Raw genomic sequence first — 12,141 nt, forward strand, 5'->3', positions numbered from 1 at the left:
CTTATTTATTACAATTTAAATATGTACGTCAACCTTTGATCCTCACTCCCTTTTTTCACTGTTTCTCTCCTTTGTGTGACTTGCGACTGGGCATTCAAGATTTACCACGTCTCCTTCCGCAACTGCTTCGGCTGCATATATATTCATATGCCCAACACACACGCGACCACCCCCCCCCCGGGGGAAAAAAAAAGAAGGAAAAGCCCTGTGTCATACCCGCTTATATTGAAGCAATCCTCTCAGACCACACTTGTAATTGTCCTCATAATAATAAATAAATAATAAACATAGAAGCAGTCAGTGTGCATTTTTATTTTCTTTTAAACAACGTCTTCGATGAGATCCGTAGCTTGGTGGCTCTCTGCATTGGTTTTGATTACAACACTTGTCCTTTTTGCTTTTCAATAATCATCCACGACGCTCGCTGTCAATGCAAGAAGTGTGAAACGGGCTACTTTTTCTAATATGCGCATGTGTGTGTGTGTGTCTGTCTATATACACACACACACACAGAGGGAAAACCATATTTACACGTTTTGTGTGAAAACTGGAAAGTACACAGTCTAGAAATGCCGGTGCTTAATTATAAATCCACGTGAGCAGATTTTTAGAGACACCCGGCAACGATTCGCCCATAACTAAAATAAGAATCTTGCTTACAAGCTGTTAATTACATAATTTTGAATCTCAAGAACCATAGCTGTTGAGAGGATTATTTCTGAACCGTTTCTGGTCGGAAAGAGAATAGTATCAAATCGCAATTTGGCTATATCCTATTACACCTAAAACCCAACCCAAAAAAAAAAAAAAATTGCTTCGTCACTATGTATTTTGTAAACACTTGTTTAGATTGATTCAAAGAAGAGATAAACAAAGCTTTTAAAAAATTATTTCATCATTTCTTTTGAAAAGAATCGGATTAAATTTAAGATATTTCTTTCAATCCATTTTACATAATCAAATCACGGGTTCTGGTGCTCGTGAACTCGGTACACTGAGAAAAATTCACGCAGAGAAAGAGTCGATCTTTCTTGCGTTTCTAGACAAAGGATTTGAATAAGTACAATTGATAAGAAAAACGAAACTTACTTGAACAACAACCAAAAAAAAAAAAAGGAGAGAGAGAGAAACACGTTTTTTTTAAAAAATTACAATAAGACCCTAAAAAAATTATAAAATAAATTTTAAATATTGTCATTTTCTATTCTGGAACTCGTCATTATATACTATTTAGGTCGTTATTAAAACTTTTTAATAATTTCTTTTTAGGACCTGACTGTAATTCTGCGCAGCATAAGACATAGTTCTGATATCTGACAAACTACAAGAACTGATTATGCATATGCTTAAATCTTCTCCTGTTGGTTTGCTCCCTCGTGACTTCCACCAAAATTCCCAGTCTCCATTACACACAGATATTAATATATATTTTACTTCCTGTCTTAAAATGAGATCTTATAATTAAGACCGGAAGTAATATAATATCATTGCTCTATCAGCGATATTGAATAAATAATAACATGTGGTCTCTGAGTATTAAAACCCAATCAAGAAATGTGTTGATTCAGGCAGGGTGGCAACGTCGGAAAGGCTTTTCTTTTTTAAGTTGATTCCTCTATTACACACACGTACAGCATGTGATGTCATTCTCTGCCAACAAGGTAAGGACGCGTGTCATGACTGGGGAAGACCCGGTCAGCGACTGAATATGGGAGTCCAAGTCCACAACTGACCCCCGAGAAATTTCATGACATACGGGCATATTCACCGAATAATTCTCTCATACATATAGAGTATATATCTATAGTTTATGTGGGGGTAAGGAATAGGATTAGATTTGGAATTAAAAGAAGAATAGAAGGGGAGGAGGGGTACCGGCAATTAAAAATTACCAAAATCTGGCGGACCTGATCGCTGACGAGGTAAATACGGAGTTGGCAAAGTAGGAAAAGGGGATTATTTTCATAGTTAGCGAAGATTAAGAACAGAAAGCAAATGGATGGGACTTGTGTGGATCAAACCCATTGTTTCTGGATCTTCCCAGAATCGCATCTCCTTTTACTCTGATATCTCTACACTAAATCCCAGCAATTCGAGTTAAACACCAAAGGAGGCATATTACTAAGCTTGGGATGAAAAGGGGCAAAAATACTATTTTTAACATCAGGAAAACATGTTGGCTTCATGAAAATGCATATTCCCACTCTTCTTATTGGGGGCAACAATAACAGGATAGTGTCACGGGATGATTTAATTCTCAGGGAATGGCTTATAGAAATGAAAATCTGAACCAAAAGACATATCAATCACTGTGTAAACTGTAAACCAACCCCTTTCAGAGGTGCCCAGCGGGCGGCGGATAAAAATAATGTGTTAATATTACGCGGTGAAGTTTGAGAAAAGCATCTCCAAAACTTCGCTTGCTTTTTGTACTACAAGGAAAAAGTCTGAGGGGGAAAAAAGGCGAACGAAAGCAAAACAAGTGGTCCTTGCGCAAGAATTTATGGGGGAGAGGTAGGGAAGCGGGGAATGCTTCGTCTTCTGGGTTTTACTTTAATGGGTCAACTGATTGCTTTCTCTTTTTAATCAGAGTTGGGTGAACGTGACTTTGAATAATCGAGATTTTCCAAAGTAATTGCGGTTTTATGTGATCATGATTAATCATGATTTTTTTCTTAAAAAAACTAATGTTGAAATAATTGATTTTCTCTAACTCGCCTTTTGCATATATAATTACTAAAATGGTATCACGTCAATAAATTTATCTGAATTTTCGTAATTATTATTTGATTTCAACAACTATTAAATATAATTTAATAAATGACATAGCATAAAATATTTTTTTTCAGGTTTTAGTATGAAGAAATCATCATTTTCAAGTTAAGCATATCTGGGTGTCCTCTACTGGAGGCTCGAACTCAATATCTCATTTAAGCAGTATCAAGCTGCTTACTACTTGAACCAACTCCCTCCCCCGTTAGTTGCTTTAATAATTTTGAATTAATACTTCAACGCATTGATCCCAATCTGCGTCGCCTTTTTTGGGGAAAAAAACTAATGGATCTAGAAGCCCAATAACCTTCACCAATTTTGAGCTACACGGTCTAATGGCCCAATTTGGAAGCACAGTCATTTAAAGGCCCGGACCCATAAAGAAACTCGCCTGAATAATGAGGTTAATGGCGTTTTTTAAATTCGGCCGGCAGCTAAATGGGGTCTTGCTTCATTGAATATTGGCCAATTCCATCCTTGCCATCAATATCAATCAATACATAAAATTTATAATTTATAATGAATTATACTCATTCGATTCTTAATATAAGACATGATTAACTAAGTTGAGTGAATTAAAAATGATACTTAAATTAGTTTATGTAATATGTTTTTTTCTATACCCTAATCATCTTTTTTTAATTTATTTCCTTCCTCTTCAATTGGCAGAATATCAATAGGTTGATTTAAAAAAAAATTGTTAAACTTGTAAAATAGGTATTAGATATAAGACCAACATCAACTCTTTAATTATGTTTAACATTAAGGACCAAACGAGTATTATTTATAAACCATGCACGGCATAGTTCACCTCAGACTCGCATAACACAGGCATCACGCCCAATTCACCTGGATATTATTAAAAAGCATGTTTATTAACGTTCCCTCAGCTAAGATACTCCTCCTGTCCTTAATATAAGACCCATTTAACTAATTTGATTAGATTAAGGAAGTTAGGTAAATTAGTTAATTATAAGAAAAGTGACACATTTTTCCTAAAACACCATAATCATCTTTCTTAATACCCTATCTCCCTCTTTTACTTGATTATGGTTGAGGGAGTATTCATAGGGGTAATTTAGAGAAAATTGATAAATATGAGAAAGGGGTCTTATATTTAGGATCAAAACCAACTCAAGAATTGGGTCCTATATTAAGGACCGGAGGAGTATTTAATTTTCTAATATGCAATAACAAATATGTGCAGTCACAATGGCTAGTTGCCCCATTATCAATGCCATTAGTCACAATGGTATTGAGTTTGAACCTTAACATTAACATTTATTTTTGATAAAACAACATGACATGGACATGGAACATCGAATATTATGCATGGTATAACATATTAATTTATACACAGTATATATTTATCGTATTCCTTATAGAACTCAAGGAATTGTACTTCTTATGACATGGATGCGGAATGTCGGCCATTTAATATGGGATGCCGGTCATGTTAACTCGTGCGCCATTGTTTTCCTTGTAGGCAAGGATTTGCAATTTTTTATGACAGAGATAAAATAAAATAACCGGGAGCAACATTTTTTGACAGGTTTTTACTTTTTTAATGGCCAATCGAGAGACCATATTCATTGTTAGTTGCGCAAAAAAAAAAACATGGGAATCGGTTTTGCAAATATAATTTTGATGATTTAGATTTAAAAATTTTAAATAAAAAATTGCTTGTTTAAAAAATAACAGCCAAGATATTATTTTTATTTTAGATTTTATACATATTAAAATAATTTTTTAAAGAATGTGACACAAAATTAAATTTGAACAATTCAAATTAAATTGGATGGTACAGATTTCAGTCGTTGAGCACTGAGGGTAATCCCAATAACATCTATCCTTGCCCAAATTACCAATTCCGCCGAATAATGTGGGAGTGGGAGCCAGTTTTGCCAAAAAAAAGAGAGGATTGGGCATATAGTTAGCTGAGGCATACAGGACAAGGTGGTGGGTTCACATTAATTGAAGCCAACTGTTTGCAAACAATAAAGGGAAAAAATTAAATAAAAAATGTGAAAATTCTGTTGAAATCGTTTTTCTTTTAACAAGGAAAAAGGGATATTACCAATAAAAAAAACGGAAAAAGGGGGAAAAAAAGGGAAAGAAGAAAGAGAGAGGAGGCGACGCGCATTTCCCACGGAGACGTCATAGCAGAGAAGGCCCCATGAACTCTGTGGCCTCAGCTCTTCCGCTTATTCTTAATCCTTTCCGCCTACAGTAAGCGCCAACCACCTAGCTAGCTTGAAGCTACGGGCAACGCATTCGATTATATGGTTTTATCCCCACATATGAAGTACGAATTAATCCGCCCCTATTCGACTTTCTCTTAATAACGTACTAATAAAATTATACTGATTCTTGAACGATATGATAAGATCGCCGTGTGTTTGGAATTAATAAGTATTTCAAACACGTACGTTGTGACTAAAGAATGTGCGGAAAGAACTAATATGAAAGTATAGGGGCCGGGATGGCAAGAGATGATGGATGATGAGGGGGCACAACTTATTTGTTCATGTCTAAGACCAAGTAATGGGGTTTACGGGGAAAAGCTGATCCAAAGACAATCCACCAAAACACCGACGGCAACTACACGGCGCTGTTTTTACATAGCATAACCCACACGTACTAAATGAAACATATCGAATTATTTGACATTCAGGCAAGTATCTGCTCAATGGGCTTCCCTTCCAATCTGGCCTTCTCCATCTCCTGCAATTCCTTCTCCTCTCTGGCCATCTTCTTCAACCTCGCCAGCTCCAGGTCCTTGCTCATCTTCCTCCTGTACATGTCCGCGAACGTGATCGGCTCCTCCATCACCGACTTCTCCCCCTCCCTAATCTTCAGCGGGTACACTGTCGCTTCCGGCGCTGGGTTCTGGAACGTCGCTATCGACAGACGGCTGTGCTCCGAGTTGACCACCGCCTGGTGATCCGCGTTCTTGAACCTCCCGTTGCTCAGAAACTGACACCACACCACCATCACTATTATTAATTAATGCCGAAACATTATGGAACACCTCTGGCGGGTGAATGGAACCGATGCATTGATGAGGCACGCAATCAAAGCAAAGCAAAGTGTCGCTTGTCAAAAAAAAGAAAAAGCACAAGCGAAGTGTCGTAATCACTAGTCGGTACTCACATGACCGTGATCTCCAAGGTTCACGACGAAAGCGCCTTCCACCGGTTGGACCGTGATCCACGTCTTGCCGTTATCCCTGGTGGCCTGGAGTCCGCCGACCTGGTCCTGAAGGAGGAGGGTGATGGTGCCTGGGTCGGTGTGACGCTTGAGTCCGAGGGTGAGGTCCGGCTGCGGGCATTTGGGGTAGTAATTCACCACCACCTTCTGGTCCATGTCCGCGCACGCCTTCGTGAGGGCTTCCTTCTCCAGGCCCATTGCCTCCGACAAAACCTCCAACAGCTTACATGCCAATCCCATCAGCCTGTCGCTGTACTGCTTTGTGACCTCTCTCCAGGATTCCGGCTTGTCCGGCCACCTGGAGTAGTCTCTGTTCCTGATCGGGTATGAGAAGTAAGTCACGATCTCTCTCCAATCCTGCACCGTCTCCCCCTGCACCCGCCACCGCGCAATCAATATCAATATGTTCGCTACGCATAAAATTAAGGAATGAATGCATGATAATAATATGGAGAGGGAGATGACAAATTACTTGGAGATGGCTGGAGACGATGAAACCGCCCTTCTTGCCGCCGGACATGTCGAAGCGGAGCTTCTCTTCGGGGGGAAGAGCGAAGAACTCCTTGGCGAGACGGGTCATGTCGGAGATGAGGCTAGGTTCGACGCCATGATCAACGACCTGGAAGATGCCCCAATCCTCGCAGGCCTCAACAATCTGCTTGCAGATCTGGGCCCTGCGACCGTCAACCTCGTCGATGCCGGCGAGAGAGATGATGGGGATATCACTGCTGAATTGGTTGTAGGCGACCTTTGGGCGCTCGTCTTCGTCGCGGAGGAAGCGAGACTCGAAGGCGTTCTCGTCAGAAAGGGAAGTGAGAGTCTTGGCGGGTGCCATGTTGGGGTACAAGTACGAGTGAAGGGAGAGGGAGAGGGATGAGTAGGAGAGTGGATGGGGGGAAAGGGAAGAGAAGGTAATGGCTATATATGAAAATGGATGAGGGGGGTGGAGTAAGATGTAAATGGGACAGCTCTAACTACCACGGGGCACGGGGCACGGGGCCGGGGAAGGGCGAAGAAGTTGTGCTCATAAATCACACACCCAGCTACCAGCCCGTCTCCCGTTCCCCATCTCTCTCTCTCTCCCCCCACATTTCTTCTAGAAGCCGGCTTCTCATGAACGCTCCCCGGTGCTGATATATTTCTTGTGGACAGTATGTGCTTCCCTCATTCACCCCATCAGCCGATCAGGATCAGCATTTAATTTCAGGATTTGGATTTTCTCACGTTCCCATCTCTATTCCTTTGGTTAGGTCCAGCTTCATTTTCCACTTTTTTTATTTTATTTTTTCCCATAACAAGTTGTATCTTTAGCCCAAAAAGAAATTGAACTTCAATTAATATATATATATATATATTAGACAGACACCGTTTAAATTCTATATTCAGTTAAGATGAGATTACTATTAATTACCTAGATACATCCGAATCCGTGAAATTAAACGTCTTGTGTATTCTTTCCTTTTATTTAGACACAATATGCATTCAGTATATGCTTGAAAAGGACGATGAAAATGGTGGGTAATTAATTAATAGGAGCCGTTGAGAGTGTTAGAGCCGTGGATGATTGCTTGCATAAATTAATGATAATTAGGCCGAATTAAGAAGATGAGATGAGAAATGGGGCGGATATAATAATGGGATCACCTAACCTTCAAAGCCAAAGGGAAACTGCACATGCGCAGGGGCATCGTCACACATACAGAATTAGTCAATTCTCACTGTTTTGTTCTGAAAATTGCATCCCCTGTAACGTCATCCCATGCCTACCAATTCATCCTTCATCCCATGCCTACCAATTCCTCCTTCTCGTGTGTACCATCATCATCTAACCTTTTTCTTTTTAAATGAAAAAAACAAAAATCAAACTCAAGGTTTAATTAAATATTCAATATTCAAGGTCAAAGAAAAATTTAAATACTCAGTATATTCGTCAGGGTTTCTGTAATCTTAAAAAGCTTCAGTCAAGGCATTGTCTTATAATAATCTGGGACTCAATCGTATATATGCAGATTTATCTGCGGGCGGGGATATGATGATGGTTCAGGCAAATTTAAAAAAAAAAAAAAAAAGGGAATGTGGAAGGAGTAATGAGAGGGAGGAACGTGGAAGCATTCGAAAGGGAACACGATGGGGACCTTGAGCTTGAAAAGCGTCAGTATTCACGCCCATAAAACGTACACACAACTCAACTCTGCGGGATGCCCACATACTCGCTGCTATTCTCATCATTTCCATTCCAAAACAGCATCTGTGTTCTTCATCTGATGCTGAGGCTTGTCATTTTCTAAGCTGTCTCGCTTCCATGACTGGCGTTTGCTACCATGCCACTCCGATGCTATTTACAAATCACTTCTGTCCCACATTTACAAACAAAAAAAAAACATTAAATTAATAATTTTTTCATATTTATTCTTTTTTAAAGAAGGGGTATTACAAATATGTTTTATATTTCCTCTCACATATTTACTTTATCTCTTTCTGCAATTATTAAGTCAACGGGGTAAAATTAAAACAAAAAAGCTTATTAATTATCCTACAAATGACTTGTATTTAGGAATGATCTTTTTTCCCTACAAGTGATTTATAAATTAGAACACAACGGTACTCGTCTGGTTTTATTTATAAGTCACTTTTAATATATTTCATATAGATAGAAAAAAAATCTGAAATTTCATTAACTGTCATTTAAAACTCAATAATTTTTCAATTTTATATCTATATAATATACATTATACTTGCAAAAAAAAATCAACATGATAATAAATGAAGGGTAAAAATTGGAGGCCATAATTTAACTTGGTAGGCTAACATAACACTCATTATTAAATATACCAGATTATTTTTTCCCATTTTCAAATTCAACATTCTTCTGATTTTATTTATAAGCCACTTTTAACATATTTTACAGACTAATAAAAACTTTAAATTTTATCAACTCTCATTTAAAATCTAACAACTTTTCAACTTTATTCCGATTTTATATATAATGTATCTCATGAAAATGAAGTTAACACGATAATAAATCAAAGTTTTTTTTTTTTGGACCAGAGACTGAAGGGAAAACCACCTAACGCGGGTGGTACTTAAACAGCCCGAATGTCCTACTTATACACACTAACACACTCACACACCCATCCGATGTGGGGTTTGAGAGCACCCACAAGGGACCCTTCCAAGCACGCACCAGATAATAAATAAAAGTTAAAGTTGCACATTCATGTACAATTTTTTTTTCTCTCTACTACCTATAAATAGGACAAAATGTTTTTTTTTCTCTCTACCGTATAAATAAGACTAAAAGAGTACAGTGAAAGTCCTCCTCAACAACTGATATCTTCTACAATTTGCATGCGAATATATTGTCATTTTGCGTTTATTATCTACTAATTTCATCTCCATTATTTGAATGCCAGTTGAAAGGGCAAAAAAAGTTTTGGCCTCAAACCGAGATCACGAGATCATTAGCAACCCTTCTCAATTCATCAGTTCCCGAATTTTTATACGTGGATATATCTCTTACTTTATTTCTATATTCAATAGGTGCCAATTAGCAGTCTAGACTTTGAATGCCAGGAATACAATTGATTTTCATAAGAGAAATTTCTCCATTAGCAGTCTAGAAGCATCATCAGTTATTTGATTGCAATTAAGTAATTCCATAAACGAATGAGAAAATATTATCTTTTAAAAAATACAACAATATTTATTCCAGATAAATAGCTATAATAGGAGAGAGAACAATTAAATCTGTCAAAGTACACAGGCACAAAGTGACAAAAACAATATCGCAGAATAACCACCATAAAGAGAATTATCAATGGGCTGGACTATAGATAATGTGGCCTTGTGGCCCAAACCAGACACATAATTCAAAAAATGAGCGCTAACGGCTAGTTCTTGTTTCTCCGGCTGACAACGTCCATTTCTTGCTAAAATAAAGATGTAGGACGCCGCGTTGGCCAACGGTCATATTAACCCTACTTCCTTTATAAACCCCACTACCTTCGCGTCCCTTCCCAATCTCGAGTTCTTCTGCTTTTCTCTCTTCACGATTATCGCTTAAAGCTTCCAGAGTTTGTGCAATCTTGAATCAATTTCAGGTTTTCAATGGAGACCCCCTCATCAACAAGAAGAGTCACCAGATCTCAAGCCTCGGCTGCTCTTACTAACAATTCTAACGGCATCAGCCTCATCAACAACATCCCAGTTTCGAGTGAGTCATCTTCTTTACAATCGAATTCTCAAAATCCCTTTCTATTTGTCAAATTTTCATCGGCCTTATTATTGAAAGACTGAGTTAACGTATTTATCTTCTCTTTCAGGAAAGACAGAAGATTCTGAGAAGGCTCTGACAAAATCAAGGCAAAGAAACGGGAAGCAGCAAGACCGATCGGTCCTTATCGATATAACGAATGATTCTCCAATTGTGGGGCTCGCAGGCGGCAATCTCAAGACGCCGTCTTCTTCCATTGTGAAGCAGAAGGTCAAGAACACGCCGGGATCCGGAGAGGCTCTGCTCAGGGGTCAGGTCAAGACCCTCTTGCAGAGGGTGGAAGAAGAAGCAGTGCTTTCGAAAATATCGCTGGAAAGTCGTCCCTTTCTTCAACTTGTGAATTCCCCCTCGGGAGTGGTTGCTCCGACTCCCGCTAATACTCCCCAAATCTCCAATCTCTCCGGCGAAGCTTCAGTGACACCTCAGGCAATCGAGGAACATTCAGTTTCTCAGGTCCGTCGACTTCTGGTGAAACTAATTAGATTTTCACCGGGAATAAGATTTCTCGATGGAATTGTCTGATGGAATCTTGTTTCTTAATGGCAGGTCGTGAATCAAGGGAGCCCTGACTCCGATAAAAACCAGATAACCAGATCGCTCCTGATGGATTTTTCAGACAAATCGGAAATATCGGATCTATCAGAATGCTCCTCTGAGCTGGCATATCAGGAAGTAGTAGGAGGAGGTAAAGACAAGCCCGCTGCAGAAGATGATGATGCATCCATCTGGTCAATACAGGTGAATGCAAGCACACACGACGAGGATGAGGAGGAAGTGGCTGAAGAGGAGGAGGAGGACGAAGAGTATTATGATGAGGATGAAGAATATGATGACGGAGGCTTGGTCGACGAACTGTGTGAAGGGTTGAACAAGATCAGTGTGAACGAGAGGGCAGTTCCCAAGTTCGAGGGAAAACACACGAGATTTGTTTACAACAGTGATGATGAGCTTGTAGGGGAAGAAGAAGAAGAAAAGGAAAATGAAGAGGCATCGCCCAGCGTGCTGCACCTCAAGGGCTTGCCAACCCCAAAAGGAAAGCACCTTCGCTTTCCAGAGGAGGAAGCAGAACCAGAAGACAAAGCGGATATGGCTTTGTGATGATCAACTGAGGTTGTAATTCGTTGTCTTTCTTGTTGTGGCCCAGGTTTTTGTCTGTCGGAGTTTGCTGGTTCGTTTGTTTTTCTTTTGTCTCTACTTGGAAGCCTCCCAAGTTTTGATAAGGGACCACACATGGCGTGGTCTGAATATTCCAATAATTGATTTTTTTTTTCAGCTTTCGAATTACTTGCCATATCCCATTGTCATTTTTTGCTGTGGATATGATAATTCACATCCAAGCAATCCTTTTTCGTAGAATCAACCATCACCGGCAATTAATATCAACATTAAAATATATGAACGAATTAACTACTCATGCTATTTCTCTTTTTGTTTGACCAGGAAAACAAAACATCTGTTTCATGACAAATACACTCATTCCGATATTTTAATGCCACTTAGAATTATGAAGAAAAAAATAAATTAACTATCTGGACGGCCAAAATAACGCTACCATCTTGACTATTCGTAATTTCGTATTGTTATGATTAATAAAATAGCCCCTCAGTAGCAGGGTTTCTTTTTTTTCCCCCACTCTTAATAAAATAGCCTCTTTTTGGGCTCGAGAAAGCACCTGTTCGTTAGCTTTTGGTTCAGGAAACATCATTCTGTTCAACCATAGAATGAACTAACTAAACGCCACTGTGAATTATGAACCTTTTCTGCTAGCTTTTCAAAATATATACAATGTGACAATGTCCATCTGTCAAAGTCGAATTAGCCTTTGGCTAAATCTGTTATTAACCGAAAGAGAAACAATCTCTCATAATAAGAAAACTTCCAGTGAC

General features: G+C 38.9%; 2 protein-coding genes across 2 annotated transcripts; one reads left to right on the top strand and one right to left on the bottom strand.

The window, feature by feature from the left end:
* Positions 1-5,155: 5,155 nt before the first annotated feature.
* On the bottom strand, positions 5,156-6,953 carry LOC114749575 (naringenin,2-oxoglutarate 3-dioxygenase). The gene is made up of 3 exons (XM_028938082.1): positions 6,455-6,953; positions 5,926-6,354; positions 5,156-5,748 (listed from the first exon to the last, which is right to left on the bottom strand). Exons 1-3 carry the CDS (start codon positions 6,815-6,817, stop codon positions 5,443-5,445), a joined length of 1,098 nt encoding a protein of 365 aa, XP_028793915.1. The 5' UTR covers positions 6,818-6,953; the 3' UTR covers positions 5,156-5,442.
* Positions 6,954-10,008: 3,055 nt separating this feature from the next.
* LOC114749576 (acidic leucine-rich nuclear phosphoprotein 32 family member A-like) lies at positions 10,009-11,468 on the top strand. Its single transcript, XM_028938083.1, has 3 exons — positions 10,009-10,195; positions 10,305-10,708; positions 10,802-11,468. The coding sequence occupies exons 1-3, from the start codon at positions 10,090-10,092 to the stop codon at positions 11,351-11,353; spliced, it is 1,062 nt and encodes a 353-aa protein (XP_028793916.1). The 5' UTR covers positions 10,009-10,089; the 3' UTR covers positions 11,354-11,468.
* Positions 11,469-12,141: the final 673 nt, after the last annotated feature.

The sequence above is a fragment of the Neltuma alba genome, unplaced genomic scaffold (genome assembly GCF_004799145.2).
Source record: "Neltuma alba isolate B1F8T4 unplaced genomic scaffold, ASM479914v2 tig00006102_pilon, whole genome shotgun sequence".
Taxonomy (NCBI): Eukaryota; Viridiplantae; Streptophyta; class Magnoliopsida; order Fabales; family Fabaceae; genus Neltuma; species Neltuma alba.